The sequence below is a fragment of the Calliphora vicina genome, chromosome 3, assembly GCF_958450345.1.
Source record: "Calliphora vicina chromosome 3, idCalVici1.1, whole genome shotgun sequence".
In the NCBI taxonomy this organism is placed as follows: domain Eukaryota; kingdom Metazoa; phylum Arthropoda; class Insecta; order Diptera; family Calliphoridae; genus Calliphora; species Calliphora vicina.
Window position 1 is genome coordinate 24,818,479 of NC_088782.1, and position 21,212 is coordinate 24,839,690.

Genomic DNA, 21,212 nt, shown 5'->3' on the forward strand with positions numbered 1-21,212 from the left:
TACAGATGCTGAGAGATCACTTCATCATCAGTCATACAACAATTTTTGTGCTCAAACATCATGATCATCATGATCAGTGATCACTTACTTCTTAAACATGTTTATTTCAAACAATTATTAAAATGATTTTTTTTCTTGTATCTAAATACTTAAATATAATTTTAATTAATGAATGAATACTGTGTGCGTTTCTTTTTTGTTTTACTAATTATCAACATCAAAAGAATGAAACAATTTGAATGAAATTGAAATCTGCATTTAATACTTTTTTTTGTATTTCAAAATACACAAATTTGATTAAATGATCATTTTTTGTTTGTTGAAAAAAAGTGCGTTTTTTTGTGGGATCATACAAAAAAAGTGTAATTCAGTTCAGTTTAATTATTAAAGCTAAAGAGTTGGGTGGTTTTTTGTTTGATACCAAAAGAAAAAAATAAAACGAATTGAATTTCAATTTAAAAAATAACAAGAAATAAAGGACAACTTAATTTCAATATCATTTAGCTTGTAGAGTACTAAATTTGTATAATTCAATATAAATATGGGGCATTTCATGTCAAGTGAACCAACTTTTGAAATTGATGTCTTCCGATCGGGATGAAATTTGCACCAAGGTTAGCTCTATTGGATAGTAACTCAGACACAATTTTTCAACAACATCGGTCGAGAACTCTCTGAGTTATAGGGGGTAAAATTTTGACAATTTGGTCAAACAGGGGTTTTTTCTTATCCATGTAACTTATTACCTATTGTTCTTAGCAAAATGTGTCCCAAATAGTATAGATAGCTATTTCTTCGATCTTTCGAAAAAAAAATATTTAAAAAAAAAAATAAAAAATTTTTAATATTTTTTTTCCGAAATCAAAAACTTTTTTGATTTTTTTTTTTTTTTTTTTTCTTAAAATAAAGTTTAGATATTTTCCTTGAACACCTACTTGGTCGCTTAGTGGGATGCGAGTGGGATATCTATCAAAATAAATATTTTGTAACTCAAAACATAAAATGTTTGACTTTTTTTGCAAAATCAAAAACTTTGTTGACTTTGTGAAATTGTGTCTGAGTTACTATCCAATAGAGCTAACCTTGGTGCAAATTTCATCCCGATCGGAAGACATCGATTTCAAAAGTTGGTTCACTTGACATGAAATGCCCCATATATAAAAAGTAACAGAGAAGATGTTTTAATATTCACTAATGATTTGTTTAGTTTTGTATTATTTTAAATATCCTTTAATTAAGTTAAAAATTCTGTTTAATTTATATATTAAAGCAATTTTTATTAATTTATTTCTCAATTCCTTTATAGATCTGCATCTTAATTACTTCGATTTTGGTTATGGCTTTTGACTGGTTGGTTTTAATAAAAAAAAGTGTTATAAAAAGTTAATTGTTTAAACTTGATTGATTGGCGTCAGTCAAACAGTATTATAACATGAACTGGCAGTTTTTATTGAAGTTATTGGCTTTAATGCAAATATTCAAATTATCTGAGGTAAGTCGAAATAATTCTTTTTTTAATCTAATTAAATCATAAATCAAATATTATTATTATTCAATTGCTAAAGTTTCTTTAAATGAATTATAAGTTCAAGGTAGTTAATTGCATTTCTTAGAAAAATGATTTAAGCAAAAAAAAGATCTATTAAGGAAACAATAGTTCAATTCAAAGTCGCTGTTAAGTGTTAATATCGTATGATCTTACAATAATGTTGTTGTTACGTAGCAAGAGTATTAGTTTTAAGTGAATGTCAGTTTCCAGTGAATTGCAGTTTCAAGTGAATGGCGGTTGCAGGAAGAAGAAGCATTATAACAACTCAGTTATGAAATGACCAGACACGTTAAACAATATTGTCTAATTTCACAATTATTTAAACACCATTTACTAAGTATTTAAGACTTAAAAGTCTTCGTAATACTGTCAATACATAATACCAATCCCCGCCAAAACAGACACCAAAAACTTTACCCGCCACTAGAAAACACATCATTATTGTTTCAAAATCTTCCCAAAAAAAAAAAGAAAAAACATTTGTATTTCACTTTAAAACCTAAAAAAAGAATAAACACTTTAATACATGATGCATTAAATCGTTTTAAACTTCTACTGTCTGCTGCTTGATGTTGTTCTTTAACTAATGAACTTTTTCCTTGTACCGTATGTCTGTCTCATCTTTGTCGTCAACATCATCTGTTGCATCTAGACATTAATTTTGCTAAAATCGTCCAAAGTAAAAATGTGTGTTCTTTTACTTATGCGAACGAACATATTTGAAGACAATATTTGAAGTATAATTTTGCTAATCTTTTGAACAATTTATTGGATAAAGATTTCAACTGTCTGTACAACATTTTTCTTTTAACAAATCTTTTTAAAATAAAGAAAACTAAATGACAACAAATTGAAACAGTGCTTGAATTTTGGTTTTTCTAGTAATCGAATAAATAATGTCACAAATTTACTAATTTTTTATGAGAATATTCTTCAAGAGTTAGCTAACAATGTAAATATTCATTAAATTAATGAATAATTTTGCATTTAGTTTCAGGCATATTTTTTAATCCCTAATATAAAGCGATAAAATTATTTAATTGATTTAGTTCATCATTCTTTAGATAAGAAGATAATGTATGATTTTCATTTATTTTGTTTCAATTTAACTTCATTATATCAGCGTTATAATGAATCTTCAATGACACAAAAAGAAGATTTTATTAACGAAATATTTCACTAATACAATTTGAAAGGAACTCAACGATGCTGTTTCGTTAATTTAATGAATAAATAATAATCGAAACATTAACTAAATTAAAAAAATTCAGTAAAATGGTTTTAGTAAACATTTCCTATTGGGTGTATGACTTAAAAATGCGGAATTTCTTTAAAATTTTTAGCATTTATTTTGAAACATTTTTACTATATAAATTTATTCAAAGTATTTTTAGCTATGACCTTTTTCCATCTTTCATTCAACATATGGATTCTGAGCCAAAAGAACTGCTCATCTTTTGAGGCCAAGAACGAATCAAGACAATTTCGGATGCTCAGTTCTGGAGTGAAGCGTATGCCAGAGAGAGCGTTCTATATCGATCGAAACAAATCGTAGTCGGAGGGGGAAAGCTAGGGAAGGCGGGTGAAGCAAAACTTCCCTACCACTTTATTTCTAAATAGTTTTCAACAGATATTGCAACATGTGGCCGGGCGTAGTTATGATGGAATATTACTGGGCCGCATATTCTGGGCGTTTTTCGGGAAATGCTCGCTTAAAACGAATCAATTGTGTTCGGTTCAAGTTCCCTGTTATGGTCTGGCCAGATTTCAGCAGCTAATAATAGATATGACCCTTTTTCCTCCACCAAATACAGAAAATTAACTTAGAGCCATGGATATTTGACTTTGGTTTAGATTCGGCTGGTTGGCTGGGCTTCACATACGATCTCTTACGCTTCGGATTATCGTAATGGATCTATTTTTCATCGCAAGTAATATTTCGTTGCAAAAATGAACTGTTCATCTTTTAAGGCCAAGAACGAATCATATCAACCCATATCAGATACTCTGTTCCAAAGTGAAGCGTATACCAGAGAGAGCGTTCTACATTGATCGAAACAACTAGTAGTCGGAGGGGCGAGTTCTGGACTCGCCCCTCGAAGCAACCTTCCCAACCACTTTCTAAAGAATTTTTAACAGATATTGCACATGTGGCCGATCGTAGTCATGATGGAATTTTACTGTTTCATGTCAGGCCACATATTCTGGGCGTTTTTCGGCTAATGATCGCTTTAAACGAATCAGTTGAGTTCGGTACAAGTAATAGATATGACCCTTTTGCTCCCACCAAATACAGAGCATTACCTTAGCGCCACGTATATTTGGTTTTGGTGTGGATTCGGCTGGTTGGCCGGGCTTCAAATACGATCTCTTACACTTCGGGTTATCGTAGTGGATCTATTTTGCATCGCAAGTAATGATTCGTTGCAAAAATGCTTTTCTCTTATAGTATTCAAACATTCTCAATTTCCCTGCTTTTGGATGAATCCTGCTGCTCACAATCGTTTTGAAATTGCTGCTTGAGTAGCTCTAAATGATTTTGCCAGCTCTTATTTAGTTTGACAACAATCTTCATGGAATAATGCCTACAATTATTGGTCTTCAAACTTTTTTGGCGGGTTTGGGCGATCTTTGTCTTCCGTGTCAAAATCAGCAGCTCTGAACCGCACAAACCATCTCTCGCACGTTGATACCGATGAAACACATTCACCATAAGCTTTGGTGAGCAATCGGTGTGCTTCAGAGGCACTTTTTTTTCAAATTAAAGAAGTAAATCAAAACTTCCCGCGTGTGACGCTTTGTTGGCACAAAATTCGAAATTTTCGAAACAAAAATAAAAGGGTTTTCTTTACACAAACAGATGTGTACCCTTCAAAATAACAAAAAACCGCGTCCAAAAGATACGCCATTTATAGTAAATCCGGCATTTTTAAGTCATACTCCTAATATTAAAAATCTATTTAATACCATAAGATGTAGAGATACTAACTATCCTACTTAAATCATAAATTATATTTAAATTAGCCAAAAAATGGTTGGTTCAATTTTATTTTAACATTTAGTGAAAACTTGTTTTAAAGAAATTACAAATTTCAATTAAGAAGATAAACTTAATTTTTGCGCTATTTTCTGGTTACTTAAGTAATCGAATAACTTAAACTAAGCAATTACTAGAAACCTATTTGTATAAACTCCTGTTTATTGCATGCAGTTGCATTTAAAAATTCATATGTACGTCTGTGGTCCAGTCCAGAGAGTGCTGTGTTCTGTTTTAACCAAAATGGAAAAAGTCTCACAACAACATCATTTAAATTTTTGACACATGTCTCAACAACAAAAATTACAATATTTAAATGTAGCCCATACGGCAACAAAAACACAACCAACAACATATTTTGCATGAAAACTTCCAAAAAAAAAAAAAAAAAAAAGTGTCACACTGCCTGTCATCATTCAAAAACTAAAATCTGTCAAAAATATTTACATTATAAAAACTTGTATTGTACACATGTAAATAAATACGATGGGATATTTGTTCAATTTAACTTTATTTAAACTAAATATTTGTTTAATTTTAAGCTTTATTTAGTGAAAAAAAAACTATTGCTTTTTTCTGAATTTTTGTTTGTAATTGAACTTGAAATATTTGAAATTCTCATGAAATCATGCGGAAATAATTGCCTTCAATTTGAAGGTTAGTGGCTTGCTGCTGATTGGATGATGATGATAGTATGATTTAAACTTTATTTAAAACTATTGTAATTAAATAGAATGTGACAATAATTGAAGTCAAATAACTTTTCAATTAGTCAGTCAGTCAGCCACCACTAAATTACTACGTCATTTTGTATTGAAATTTTATTTTTAGGAAAAATCTCACTCTCAAGTAAAGAGTTGTTTTTTTTTCGTTTGTTCCGTTTTATAATTGATTGGTATAATTGTTTAGTTCCATTATAAAATTAGATTGAAATTAGTCATTTTAGGGAGATTCTAGTTTAAAGCAAATATTGATCCAAACAAAATGTGCTATGCATGCAGCATGTGCTTGATCTGACAGCAATATTCTAATTTGATGTCCACAAATTAGGGTAGAAGGGGAACCATACGCCACTTTTTTTTTTGAGGCGATCTCAAATTAAAACCACAACACATATTCTTAATTTTTGTTTTCGTTTCGGATACTTAGATATGTTGGCTTTAGTTTTGATCATTTCAATCTTGCCTATCTCATCTTAATATACATATTTTTTTTAAAATTTCTAGACTGACCAAAAACGGCGAGACCACCAAACCCATGGGATAAATACGCCAAAGGGGTGGGGCAGATGTAATAAAATCGATTACTTTGTTTTTAAGTTATTCAGTGTTGGCAGATGTGCACCTATGGCGAATGATCCCCCTTCTATCCTACTAATATTTCAGATTCTTATAATTCCTAATAAGTGCCCTTCACAACGTCCTCTACACGCAGAGAAAAAACATGGTTGAGCTAAACATAGTCTAAGAGCAACATGTGATAAAATTTATAATTGTAGTCCAAACATATTATGATCTTGATCAGTATCAAAAAATGTTATAGTATGATCAAATATAGTCGTAATATCATTGTCATACATGATCATAATGTGTTCTAAAGTAATTATATTATGATTCAAAGCAATCATGAACCAAATTAATAATATTATGATACAACATAATCATATTTATTGGGTGTATGCCTTAAAAATGCGATATTTACAATAGAGGCGTATGTTTTGAACGCGGTTTTTAATAACTTATATGTAATTTTGAAGGGCACATATCTGTCATTTATGCTCTCTTAGTTATTGAACATTATAGTACAAAAACAACATATTATTTTGCTTCTTAAATGTCGAATTTTGTACCAACAAAGCGTCAATGCGGGAAGTTTTGCTTTACTTCTTAAATTTAAAAAAAAGTGTAGCTGAAGTACACCGATTGCTCACCAAAGCTTGTGAATGTTATGTGAATGTGTTCCATTGATTTCAATGTGAGAGAGATGATTTGTTCGGTTCAGAAGTTGTGAATTTGAAACTGAAGGCAAAGATCGCCCAGGCCAGCCAAAAAAGTATGAAAACCAAGAATTGGAGCCATTACTTCACAAAGATTGTTGTCAAACATAACAAATGCTTGCAAAATCATTGGGGCCTACTCAAGCATTTTCAAAGCGTTTACGAGCAGCTGAATTCATCCAAACGCATGGAAGTTGGATACCATACGAATTGAAGACCTCGAAAGACGATTTTGCATGTCTGAAATGCTGCTTGAACGCTATAAAAGAAAATTATTTTTGCACCGAATCATTACTAGCGATGCAAAATGGATCCATTACGATAACCCAAAGCGTAAGAGATCAGATGTGAAGCCCAGCCAACCAGCCGAATGGAGATCAAAGCCAAATATCCATTGCGCTATGGTAATGCTCTGTATTTGGTGGGAGCAAAAGGTTCCTATCTATTATGAGATGCTGAAATCTGGCCAGATCATCACATTTTGGCTTGGAATTCATATGAATATATTTATTTGAATAACAGTTTGAACCAACATTCAAAGTGGTCGATACAAAAGTACTCTTATTTCTTAGTATGTTCTCTCTACGGATGATTTAAGAGGCAGTCTTGGGAGAACCTTTGTACAATGGCCGAAGAGAATACTGAACCACAAGTACACAAATAAGTTAGGCGCAGGCAATATTATAATGTGGGGCAGGATATGAGTCCAATTCATATATAGAGACAGCAATTGTCACTAATGTCTGATCACTTGACTTGACTCTAATTTTTGTATCTAGACCTTTCGACTTTTTCCGTTTTTTAAAAAGTCGACTTTTCGAACTTTCGACTTTTTCGTTTTTTAAAAAGTCGACTTTTCGAACTTTCGACTTTTTAGTAAATCGACTTTTCGACTTTCCAACTATTTTCGACTTTTTTCAACTTTTTACCATTTCTTGCAAAAACTACATAGTTTCTACATTTATTGATGCGCTTTTTGTAAAGTTTAGCAATAAAAATAAAATAAAATTGCAATAGTTTTAGTATAATGTTGAAATTAAATATTCTTTTTACAACCTAAAAAGTCGACTTTTATCGATTATTCGATTTTTTATCGACTATTCGACTTTTTTTCCGACCAAAAAGTCGATTTCGACTTTTCGACTTTTTTCAGGAAATAGTCGATTGTTCGATTGTTCGAACCCTAGTACATATGTGGTCTTTGTAGAGCATATAAAAGTCAATTGGTTATTTTATACATTTTATACAGGTAATCTAGTGTGAAGACATTTGTCACTTAAGTGTCTAGAGTATAGCCACTTTAAGCTTTTATTTTGTACGCTTTAGAAAGTAGTTTGTTCACAAGCAATTGGTTATTGAACTCTCTGCAAGATGTCTTTTTAACGGACTATTTGAGTTCGATTAGTACCAGTAAATGATCAAATAACCAGTTAGGTAGCTAGTAGCTAGGTAACCGACTCTATGAAACTGGTATGTGAATCCAAAGCGTTGACTACTTTGGACCAGCAATCGGACAGTCTATGCTTAGAACATGCACGTTTTAAAATGACTAGACAGGTAGCTAGTTATATAACTCGTTGTCACCATAAATGATAGGTAACATCACTAGTTCGGGACAGTCTCCTAGAACTGCTGGGAAACGATACTATGACTGAAATCGTATACAGATCAATTTCAAACGATTTTATGTAGCCATACGCTGAGCAAAATTACCCCAAAACACACCTCTAGGTTTTTAACCGAATGGTTACAATCTAATGACGAATATGTATTTAAGTGATCTGCTCAATCTCCAGATGTCAAGTCCATAGAAAACCTATGTGAAATTGTAGATCGTAAAATACGGACTCAAAATTATATAACGAAGGAAGTTTTATCGATGCTGTTATAAAGGAATGGCAAAATATATCAAAGGAGACGATGACTCTTTAATTTGTTTAATGCATCGTTGCTTTGAAGCAGTAATAAACAAGTACGAGAGCTATATTCGCCTGTACCTAATCGTATATGCCTTTCACTAATTTTTACTTTAAAATACAAATTTTAAATATTTTTAGGTGAACAAAATTATAAAATTATAAAATTTTGACATTTTTTTTAGTTTCTTATTTTTGTTTTAAATTTATAAGTGAAAAGAATTTTATAACAAAAAAAATGTTTGAGTGAAAAAAACTCTGGGTTAAAAATATTTTTCCTGATTTTGACCCATTAAAGGTCCGACTTACTATGGCGTAATATACGTAGCTGCAAAGATATTGAAATATCTATTATTATATATCCATATTGTCTACATTAATCACGTGGTAATCCAGATATAGATCAGAAATGGGTCAAAAATCGAGGTTGTCCTGGTTTTTTCCTTATATCTCAGCCATTTGTGTGCCGATTTTAAATAACAACCGAACCGGTTCTAAAGCGGATATGTTGATGTATGAATCATGTGTGTCAGTTATTTGGGGACTATAGAAATTCTATGTCAGGATAAGACAGACAGACGGACATGACTATATCAACTCCGCTCTATATAACAATCCTGAATATATATACTTTTATATATATGGTCAATTCACAAGGTCTCTTATCAGTCATATCGCCATAATGTCTTAATATATCTCGACACGGCAGCTCGGCTTAACCGACACTTATTCATTCGGCGAAGGTCTCTCTCTACTGGTTGGTTACGATATCACATATATTATTTTAGGACATTTTTTACTTGAAAAACAATAAAAAACATTGTGAAATATTAGGACATTATGACAATATGACATGATAAGAGACCTTGTAAATTGACCAATAATATAGGTTCCATTGCCATAATCATATTTAACTTAAATTTCATTTGATATTATTTTAGCTTGATCGACTTTATGGCCTTGCGACTTGGAACTTTCAGAACTTTACACGATTTAAGATTTATTTCAGTGACTTCGAACAATAAGCTTTTATACAGCATTTTTAACTGAAGTATTCGACGCTCTACTGATTTGTTTTAAATCATATTGTCAAAAGCCTCCAAATTCTTTCTTGACTTTTTAAATTTCATATTAATTTTTCAAAAAACCGTCCCTCGCTAACCAGTCTTTATACATCAATTTCAAGTTGAATTTTCAAAAATGACAGACAGCACAAAAACTTCAACCAACAAAAAAAAAAAAAACACTTAACATAATCAAATGTCTTGTCTACAGTGTTTATTAGGTTCAACCACAAAGTCTATTAGCTTCAGATTCGTAGTCTTTTGCCAAAAATTCCACTTGACACCCAGCTAATTAATGTAAACATTTTCTAAATGCCCATAGATAAGAAATGAGGAACCAATTACTTGAAAATCCCATAGAGTGTTGCGCTACTGCTTCATTGTTGCAAGAGTTTAAAAATAATAAATATGGGCAAAAAAACAAAACCAAACTAAACTAGAGTGTAATGCCAAAATGGGGAAACAGTTCCAAGACAGGCATGTTTGTTTTGCAAATGAAAAAATAAAAATAGATTTTGTAAATAGACAGTTTTGTTATGATTTGAACTAAAATTATAAACAGATGGAAGAAACATCAGTGAAAGAAATGAATAAGAAAAAAAAAATTGAATTTTGACAAGGTACCCTATTTTATTTTATACTAAATTAAAGGGTTTCCATACGTTAAAAGGAATACTAAAATATAATTCCGAATTTCCATCTTATTCGCGAGAATAATTTCATCTTATTCTTTTTGTTGAGAGTTTTGTTGGCGTTTGTGACACCAGTGATTGGCATAACGGGAGCATGGAATATGGATTAGAATAACATGTTACGCACTTTCTCTTTCTGTTGTCATCTGACCATCTATTTATTGTGATTTTTGTTTCCAATTTGGTCGCAATCAAATGGAAAAAATCAAATATTCTTGATTAAGTTCATGGAAACTACAGAGGATATTTTCGATTATTGAAAGGTTTGACAGGTAATATTCCCGGCAAAAAATAATAGTTTTGACAATCAAATAGGCATATCTACTTTAAAGGGAAGAAGTACAATTTCCAGCTGTTTTAATATAAACTATTTTTATTGGAATTAAAAAATTAACTTGGCTAAATACAAAACATAAACTACTAAAAATTTTTTTTAAAGATCTTAAAAAAGCATCACACCAAATTAAACTGTCTGCCTTGCCTCACTGCAAAAACTAGAAAAACTCATAAGAAATCATAACAAAAATAAACTAAGACCCACTTTTTCTTTCCTCAAACAGACTTTCCTTTAATTTTTTTTTTTTGTAAGAAAATTAATGCATTTGAGTATTTCACGAAAATAAAAAAGAATACGATTTTGTAATAAAAATAATTTTTCTTTAGTTTCGTTTTGTAATACTAATTTCCCAAGAAGATCAATAGTTTAATGGCAATTTCTTCGTTTTGTCTAAACTTTGACAAATTTAAAGATCATTTGTCGTTTGACACAATGTAAAAGTCTAACACAAACTGGGCATAATCATGAAAGCAGGAGATGAAGAACAAATAAAAAATAAACGGTGAAATGTATAGAGGTTCATCTTTAAAGTGGAAAAGTTCATTAGCACTTGAAGAGCTGCTACAGCAACCAGAGTCCATATAAAGATTTATGTTTTTCAAGATAAAAACTTTAACAAGACAACACAATATGAGTATAATTTAAGTAAAGCACAGTGTAACGATTTGAGAAGTTTTTGTAATAATTTGCGGAGGAAACAATTTCTATTAGAGAAAAACATACATACATATGTAGGTATGTATATTCATTCGACCCCAAATTCAAAAATATGTAAGAAATTTAATAAAAAAAGGATTGGAAATGATGAATTGTTTATCACGGCGACAAGTGTCACATAAAAACATGTCAAGACATGCAATGCTCTTCAAACATGCCCAGCAAAGCAATGCCATCAACATCCACGAATAAAAAACAATTGACTTAAGAAACTTCTAAACCAGAGTCATCCAAAAAGTTCCAAGCAGTTCAAGAAAACTCTCACGAACTCTTTACATAACTAGCTACGTGACTAGTTATTTTAAGACGAGCATGTCCTAAGCATGGAGTCAATTAACTGTTTTTCACCGTCTGATAGCTGTTCCAAAATAGTCAACGCATTGAATTCACATACTGGCTACATAGCGTCCATTATCTCACTAGCTACCTAACTGGTTACTTTTTCAGCTATATAACTAGTTAGTTTAAAACAGACATATGTATTATAAATAGTCCAATAACTGATTACTTGTAAACAAACAACTCTTCAATAGGTGAGTAAAAGAAATACTTTCTAAAGTGCAGTACAAAATAAATGTTTGAAGTGACTACTCTCTAGGTTACTAAGAGGCACTAAAGTGACAATTGCCACTATGTTACATGGGATGTCAGTAAACATAAGCAAAAAGAAAATAAACCATATGAGAATGATATAAACACAATTTCTTCAAATTAATTACTCACGAAAAAGTGCAGTACAAAATAAATGTTTAAAGTGACTACACTCTAGATTACTTAGAGACACTTAAGTGACAATTGTGTTCACGCTAGATTACCTGGTAATCAATTGACTTCCCTCTGCTCTAAAAATAACACATCAAATGACCCAATATATATCAATTCGAGTTAGTCAAGTGAACTGCTGGGAGTAGGGTTTTTTTTTCACTACCCGATTCCCGGGATTTTTAGTCGGGATTCCCGGGAATTAAAAACTGACGAAATTGCAAAGAAAACAAGATAGAACTCTATTTTTTTTTTAAAAAAAGTGAAAAGTTTTTTTTTACAATTTTTCGTTTATATCTCGACAATAATAGACCACTTATTATTTTTTTGGGGTTTTTCGAATGAACATTTAAAAAAGCATATGGAAAACTGCACGATCTAGAAATAAAGTTGAATAATCTTCAATGCCAAGATTGACAGGTGCGAATTATTCCAGAAATCAATAGTAGAACAAAGGCCCCTACTTTTGATCGCGGCACACCATTTGGTATTTTCAAGTATAGAATTGATTTTGGCCTTGAAAGGAAGTCCATCAATGGTCCTTGGTAACAAAGTCAGCTTTATAATGAGTGCGTTTTGCAGATGTTGTATTATAAAAATTCACTTTCGAATCCAATAATTTGGAAATTTTTGAGATCAACATAAATTTTATCTCTTAACTATTCAGTTAAATGTATTGAATTCATTCATTTTACTAAAAGGATTAAGATTTTTTTTTCAATTCATTTTGAAAATAATTAAAAGTTAAATAAAACTGAATGAAGAAAAAACATTTTAACTCAATTTGTAGTAGATTTGAATCAACAAAAATTTAATCATTCAAAGTTTGAATAAATTCTGTTATCAATTAACTTCAAAATTAATTCAATTTAAATGAAACTTTTGAAGGAAGCTAAAGAATTAGATATTGGGAATGAATGAAAGGTTGACATTTTTTAATTACGGATTAAGATTTTAGTGAATTAAGCTCAAATTGAATTAATTACTACGAAGTTCTATATATAATGATTATAACACTAAGTTTGTATATGAATTTTATAGTTTACAGTACCCGGGAATGTAGAGAAAAATTTTACCGATTCCCGGAAATCAAAAAAGGTTCGGAAATTAAAAACCCTAGCTGGGATGGATCCTTAAAATTTAAGTGAGAATATTATAAACTAAAAATTACACTAAGAGTATTGTAAAGCAGTGAAATATGGATTATAATAACATTTTATGAACTTTCTTTCTCTGTTGTCGAAACAAATAATAGTAGGACAGAGAAAGGTCTGGCAAAACTTCCCCACCACTTCATTCTAAATAGTTTTTAACAGTTATTGCAACATGTGGCCGAGCGTTGTCATGATGAAATATTACGGTTTCATGGCTGGTCGAATATTCTGGGGTTTTTCCGGCAAATATTTACTTCAAACGAATCAGTTGCATTCGGTAAAAGTTCCCTGTGATGGTCTGGTCAAATTTCAGCAGATCATAATAGATAGAAGCCTTTTGTTCCCACCAAATATGGAGCATTACCTTAGCGCCATGGATATTTGGCTTTGGTATCGATTCGGCTAGTTGGCCGGGCTTCACATACGATCTCTTACGCTTCGGGTTATCGTAATGCATCGCAAGTAATGATTCGGTGCAAAAATGTTTTTATTTTATAGCGCTAAAGTATAATTTCGGACATGCAAAATCGTCTTTCAAGGTCTCTCGACTTCAATACGTATGGTACCCAATTTCCCTGCTTTTGGATGAATACTGCTGTTCAACAAAGATTTTCCAAAGCTCTTATTGAGTTTAACAACAATCTTCATGGATTAATGCCTCCAATTCTGGGTCTTCAAACTTTGGCTGGCCTGGGCGATCTTTGTTTTCCGTGTCAAACGGTCTGGACTATAAATCGGTTGAGGCAAAACTTCCCAACCACTTCATTCTAAATACTTTTTAACAGGTATTGCAACATGTTGCCGAGCGTTATCATGATGGCATATTAGGGTTTCATGTCTGGCCACATATTCTGGCATATATGGTATCCAAATTCCCTGTTTTTGAATGAATTCTGCTGATCGCAAACGTTTTGAAATTACCTACAATTCTTGGTTGTCAAAATTTTTTGGCTGGCATGGGCGATCTTTGTCTTCTATGTTAAAATCTTTTGAATCGCACAAACCATCTCTCGCACGTTGAAATCAATGAAATACATTCACCATAAGCTTTGGCTAACAACGGTGTGGCTTCAGCGACACTGTTTTTAAAATTAAAGAAATAAAGCAAAACTTCCCGCATATGACGGTTTGTTGGTATAAAATTCGAAATTTTCTAAGCAAAAAAAACTTTGTTGTTTACACTATACTGTTCAATAACTAAGTGAGAATAAATGACTGATATTTACCCTTCAAAATGACGTATGAGTTATTAGAAATAAAACCCGAGTTCAAAAGACACACCATCCATAATAAATCCCGCAATTTCTAATCATGCTCTCAATAATTCGATGAGAATTCCAAATATTTCGAACTCATGTCGTCTCGCTTATTAAAGATTTCCTGGATAGCCGGATTACGGGAGGGAACAATAATTGTTCCCTGTCGTTTAGTCCAAACTTCCACGAAATATTCCCAAAAAAAAAATATTCGACTTGTATTTTAAAGAGAATATTATGATTCCATGAGAATTCCAATGAATCAACGATTCGATATATTTATAACACAGAATATTCTATATGATTCGATGAGAATTTCAAATAATGAACGAACCTAAGCCCTAGGTCTACAAGCCTCAACAAGCCTAAGCTTCTATGAGAACCTAAAATATAAAGTATATTTTACGAAATATTGAAATTGATACCGATACTTATAATAGTTTAATATCATTGCTCTAATTTCCTTGTTCTAATTTTGAAGCAGTACAACAAATGTTTACCACAAACCATAACACTGTGCAGAATAACAGGGAATTCATCCATTAAATTCATAGACTAAAGGTATCATATCACTCTGGTACGACATGACTTGATATAAACAAATCACACACAAGAAATAAAAAAATATACAATATATAAATACAAAAACAGAAAAAAAAACTAGAAAAAATATACATTTAACATGTTAAAAATAACATTGACATCTTTACGACACCGCCAAAAAACCACAAGACAATGAAATGGCAAAAAGAGAAAAACAAAACAAACAAATAAATAAACAAGAAGAAAAACACAGCAACCCAAGACACACTGAAAGGAATGGGATGGTGAACCAAAACAACAACATGGTACCTACATAAAGTTCACAATAAAACCACTTATAGGAAACATATTATTGTAACTTATTCCAAATCGTATCATATCAAAACAAATATGTTTGATAGACGGAAAGCAAAATAAAAGAAACGTGATTCATAAATCATGTTAAAAAAAAACTAAGTAAATTTTAAATTTAAAAAAATAAAAAACATTTCTCTTTTTTCTCTCTTACAGAATAGTCATGTACAATTGGCTAAACAGCATTTACAAACGGAAGTTAATGCTTCAATAGGTCATTTACCATCACCGTCACCGCCACCATTAGCAGCCGTAAGTTCTTCAAGTGCACACCCTTTTTATCACCATCATCTACATAAAAGACACAGTCAACAGTTTGGCCCGCCTCTACCGCCATCACAACAGCGTCAATATCATCAGCATTGGCAGAGAAATGGCCAAAGAGCTGAACGTCGTCACTATCGTCTGCATCATCATCGTCCACATAATAGATGGGTGCCGCGTCGTCATCACCATCATCACCATTCGCATGCCCAGTATACCCCTTGGACAGCTTGGTCACCCTGTTCGCCGGAGTGTTTACAACGCAGAGAACGTTATTGCAAAACGAAACGGAAATGCGGTCATATTAAACATATAGAGGAACGCAAATGTTGGCGGTAAGTAAATTTTCGATTGTGTTGATAATTAATACAAATGTTACTGCACATTAAGCGATTAAAGGTCGACAGGGTTAGTACCCTAAATTTTTAAAGGTATGATACATATTTCCCGCTTAAAATGTGGAAAAAGACTTAGTTCTCTCTCCTCTAACGATTTTTGAAGCCTTTAAAAACCAGTTTATATCTGAAATTATTTTATCTAGATTTTCTTGAAATTAAATACCAGAGTAGATACCGAACAATGACGTGACCTTTAGCATTTAATCTTTTGAAAGACATGACATGTTATGTTAAACGAGTCGTATATGACGACGGAAAATTATTAACTTTTTTAAACTCATTTCCATTTGAAAATCAAACAAACTTAACATATGACTTCTCTTGGTGTAGGGCATTACAAAAGAAGGGCATTGGCATTGCATTAATTAAATGTGCCACATAAAGTTTGAAAATTGTGTCATACATCAGTGAAGTGTAAAATTTAGTTTAAACAAAATTAATGAAATGGAACAATGACCACCAGAATTTTTAATTAACTTTAGCTATTAGAAAGGGAAAGTTGGAAATTTGAAATAAGAATTTACTTTAAAAACTCTCAACTGAGAATAAAATAATTGATAATAAAATACCTTGTACAATATATTGGGTTTATGACTTAAAAATAGATGGCGTATCTTTTGAACAAGGTTTTTGTTTTTAACAACTTATATGTCATTTTGAAGGGTACATATCTTCTCACTTTGCTATTGAACTTTATAGTCTAAACAACAAAGTTTTTTTGCTTCGAAAATGTCGAATTTTGTGCCAATAAAGCGTAATGGGCGGGAAGTGCCTCTGAAGCACACCGATTGCTCACCAAAACTTATGGTGAATGTGTTCAGTTGGTTTCAACGTGCGAGAGATGGTTTGTTCGGTTCAGAAGCGGTTATTTTGATACTGAAGACAAAGATTGCCCTGGCTAGCCAAAAAATGTTGACGACCTAGAATTGGAGTCATTACTCCATGAAGATTTTTGTCAAACTCAACCAGAGCTTGCAAAATGGTTGGGAGCTATTCAAGCAGCAATTTCAAAACGTTTACAGAATTCATCTAGAAGCAGAGAAATTGGGTACCAAACGAATGGAAGCCAAGAGACCTCGGAAGACGATTTTGCATGACCGAAATGTTTTTTGAACTCTACAAAAGAAAATCATTTTTGCACCGAATCATTACATGCGATGAAATGGATGTAAATGGATCCATTACGATAACCCGAAGCGTAAGAGATCGTATGTGAAGCCCGGCCAACCTGCCGAATCGACACCAAAACCAAATATCCATGGCGCTAAGGTAATGCTCTGTATTTGTTGAGACCAAAAATTTCTGAAATCAAGGCAAACCATCACATGGAACCTGTACCGAACACGCAACTGATTCGTTTGAAACGAGCATTGTCCGAAAAACGACCAGAATATGAGGACAGACATGAAACCGTAATATTCTATCATAACAACGCTGGGCCACATGTTGCAATACCTGTTAAAAAGTATTTAGTATGACGTGGTTGGGAAGTTTTGCCTCACCCGCCATATAGTCCAGACGTTCCTCGTCCAACTAATATTTATTTCGATCGATGTAGAACACTCTCTCTGGGATAAGCTTCATTTTGGAAGAGAGTATCCGAAATTGGCTTGATTTGTTCTTGGCCTCAGCAGATGAGCAGTTCTTTTGGCTCGGAATCTATATGTTGCCAGAAAGATGGGAAAAGGTCAAAGCTAACAATGGTCAATACTTTGAATAAATTTCTATTGTACAAATGTTTCAAAATAAAAGCTAAAAATTTTAAAAAATCCCTAATACTTAAGTCATGCACTCAATAGATTGTACAAAAACAAGACAGTTATTTGCCAGTAAATTTAGCACGTCTTCGGAATTCTGATAGTATTTGCTAGAAAAAGGATTTGTTTTTGGGCAGAACCGAAAATGGTTGGCCAATGGGGGGATTTATTTGGGCACCAGCAGACTCTGTCGCTGAATGTCCCAGATAACAGCGATTTTGGAAGTGTACAGTACTGTTTACTGCATATTGTGGATTCAGTAAAAACAGTGCTGAGTTTGCCGCGTGTGATTCAGTTTAATTGCAGTCTTGCAGTGCCAAGTATTTCGGAAAGTTCTTAAGAGCTCCGGACAATGTTTTTTATCTCTTAACTGAGCAAGACAATTGCTTTCGTACCAGGACTTTGAATAGCGCTTCATGGGGATTTCTAATAATTATAGTGTCCCACGATGATCTTGAAATGCGAATTTTTATACTGGATCAATGTTTTCAGTCACGTCAATAGATTTTGGAAGACCTTTATGAAATTTGTCTTTGAGTAAATGACGGCCAAGGACTTTGTGTAGCAGTACATGAGACCTTTCTAACAATAATGTTCCATAATGTCCCAGACAAGACAACTGATATTGAAAGATTTTTGTGAAATTCCCCATTCGACCGCTATCCGCTGATATAACAAGTTTAACCAAGTTTTGGAGGCATTACTCCATGAATATTGTTCTCAAACTCAACAAGAACTTGCAAAATCATTGGGAACAACTCAATCAGTAATTTCAAAACGTTTGCAAGTAGCAGGTTCATCCAAAAGCAGCAAAATTGGGTACCAAACGAATTGAAGCCGAGAGACGTTGAAAGGCGATTTTGCATGTCCGAAATGATGCTTGAATGCTAGCCGAATCGACACCAAAACCAAATATCCATGGCGCTAAGGAAATGCTCTGTATTTGGTGGGACCAAAAGTGTCCTATATGTTATGAGCTACTGAAATATGACCAGACCATCACAGGGAACCTATACCGAACGCAACTGATTCGTTTGAAGCGAGCATTGGGCGAAAAACGCCCACAATATGAAGAATATGAAACCGTAATAGTCCAGACCTTGCTATTTGTGTCGATCGATGCAAAACATTCTCTTTGGGATACGCTTCACTTTGGAACAGAGTATCCGATATTGGCATGATTCGTTCTTGGACTCAAAAGTTGAGCAGTTCTATTGGCTCGAATTCTATATGTTGCCAGAAAGATGGGAAAAGGTCATAGCTAACAATGACCAATAATTTGAATTAGTTTATATTGTACAAATCTTTCAAAATAAAAGCGAAAAATTTGAAAAAATGCTGGATTTTTAAGTCATACACGCAATATATAGCAATAAATCCATGATTAGTCTCGCTCTTCTGATGTCTTTCGAAGGACTGTAATTGACTTTTTTCAAATTCTATTGATCCAACCGAGTCGATCATTGACTACTACTACTCTAATTTATATATTTTTGGATTGTAGTGCAAATAGATCCCAGGTAATCTAGCATGAATCCAATTGTCATTTTATGTACTTCACTTTAACATATAGTCATTGAATTGACAATTGAGAGTGAATTGTCACTAAGTGTCCTTTTGTAATCCGGAGTTTTACTATATTTAACCTGTTGACTTCTGACTAGGACATGAATATGATAAAATAACTAGTCACATAGCCATTACTGTAACTTGCAAATAATTATGTATATCTAGTGTATTCAGTGTTTGATTTTCACAAAAAATGTCGCAAGATTATTAATATCTCCTCAATTTAAATGTTTAATACTCCTAATCCCAATCCTAAACAAATTTCTCTTATTACCCTAAACTAATTTTATTAAAAAGGTCAGTAAATCGCATTTCACAAGACACACATTCCGCACGATCTAAGGAGACACATTAATCTCCCAACAATTAGTCGGCTGCATGATGATCTCCTCTAATTTTAGAGAAAGAAAACAAACACATTTGTCTTATCGTCTTTGTGCAACAAACAATTTATCTCTAGAATGCAGCAATAAATTATAATTTATGGCTGATTAGATGTGTGGTGGTGGTATTGCTATAACAAGACCACGACCACTTGTCACGGCAGCAATTGGCTGTGATTTTGTCCACTTTATTAAAGTTCACACTCGAGTCAAATAATAAAATCATAATTTAAATGTCATAGAATGTGGACAAGAAACAGAGAAGAAATAAAAATGATATTAATACAAATGTGACCCAAATTAATGCTAAACTACAGCATAGCTTACCACCCACAATTTTTAATGTTTGGAAATGCAAACATTCATTCGTTTGCAACATCTATAAATCTCGAAATATGTAGTAAATTTGTCTCAACATTGTAATCCTTTTACATTTGTAGATGTCATCCCGCTTGGCCAGCAACGTCAAGCAGTCTACCGCCACATGCAGTCCAACAGCAACAACAGCAGCAGCAGCAACAACAATCACAACAAGTCAACAGTGGAACACCAACAATTGTTATCAATGCGGCTGCAGCAGCCGCCACTGCACCAGTTTCAGCAACAAGTGCAATCACACAGCCAGAATCTCACCATCATCATGATCAACAACAACATCCCACACCAGAAATTGTACTACCCACTGAGTTGAACAACATACATCATCCTGTTACAATTCATCCACACGATTTAGATGAAGACGACGAAGATCATCATGCAACATCGCATTTCAAAGATGACACCAGTGATGATTACGATGATGAAGACAATGACGAGACAGACTTTTATATTGTAAAGACTAAGAGAAAAAGAAAACATCACCATAAACGGAAGCCTCAATTGAATGAATTTGAGGATTATTTGGAGTATGGTGAAGTAGCTGGTGGCCTGACATCTAAAGAACAGCAACAAGATGATCTCAGAGATTTGGGTTTGGCCACATCAACCGAGCTCTTAGATCCCTCTAGTAGTGAAGTGAGATCAATTCAAAATCAGAAATTTCTACCTTCTACTTCAGCCAATCAGCTACGTTCCATGAGACAGAGGGAAAAGAAGAGATCTAGAGGTCATCGTCAGGGCAGGCATAATTCAAGACGAAATTTGAAGGGTGCTGTGGGCGTATACGATGATGGTGCCATTGAGGGTGATGTATTTCAATATGAAGATTTCGATATCGATATAAGTCGTGCCGAACATCAATATGGTGATGTCTCGTATGAGGATCCGGTGGATGAGGATGCGGGAAATTCTTCGAATTTAACACCCTCAAAAGAGCGAGCAACACCAGAGCATTTAATACCAAAACATAGACGCATATATTCCAAATGGAGCAGATGGACGAAATGTTCGCCGAAGTGTACAACGAGAAGATATAAGTGAGTATTAGAGTTTCTAAACTAAATCACAATGTTTGGCTAAAACAAC

At 33.0% G+C, this 21,212-nt stretch overlaps 1 protein-coding gene across 1 annotated transcript in view; it reads left to right on the forward strand.

Annotated features, from left to right (window-relative positions):
- The window catches only part of LOC135953707 (uncharacterized), a 73,671-nt gene that overhangs the window by 48,499 nt on the left and 3,960 nt on the right, over positions 1-21,212 (forward strand). Inside the window, exons 2-4 of the mRNA XM_065503684.1 lie at positions 1,307-1,492; positions 15,534-15,976; positions 20,189-21,163. Of these exons, the coding sequence (XP_065359756.1) occupies positions 1,433-1,492; positions 15,534-15,976; positions 20,189-21,163 (1,478 nt within the window). The 5' untranslated portion in view covers positions 1,307-1,432. The remainder of the gene's footprint in view (positions 1-1,306; positions 1,493-15,533; positions 15,977-20,188; positions 21,164-21,212) is intronic.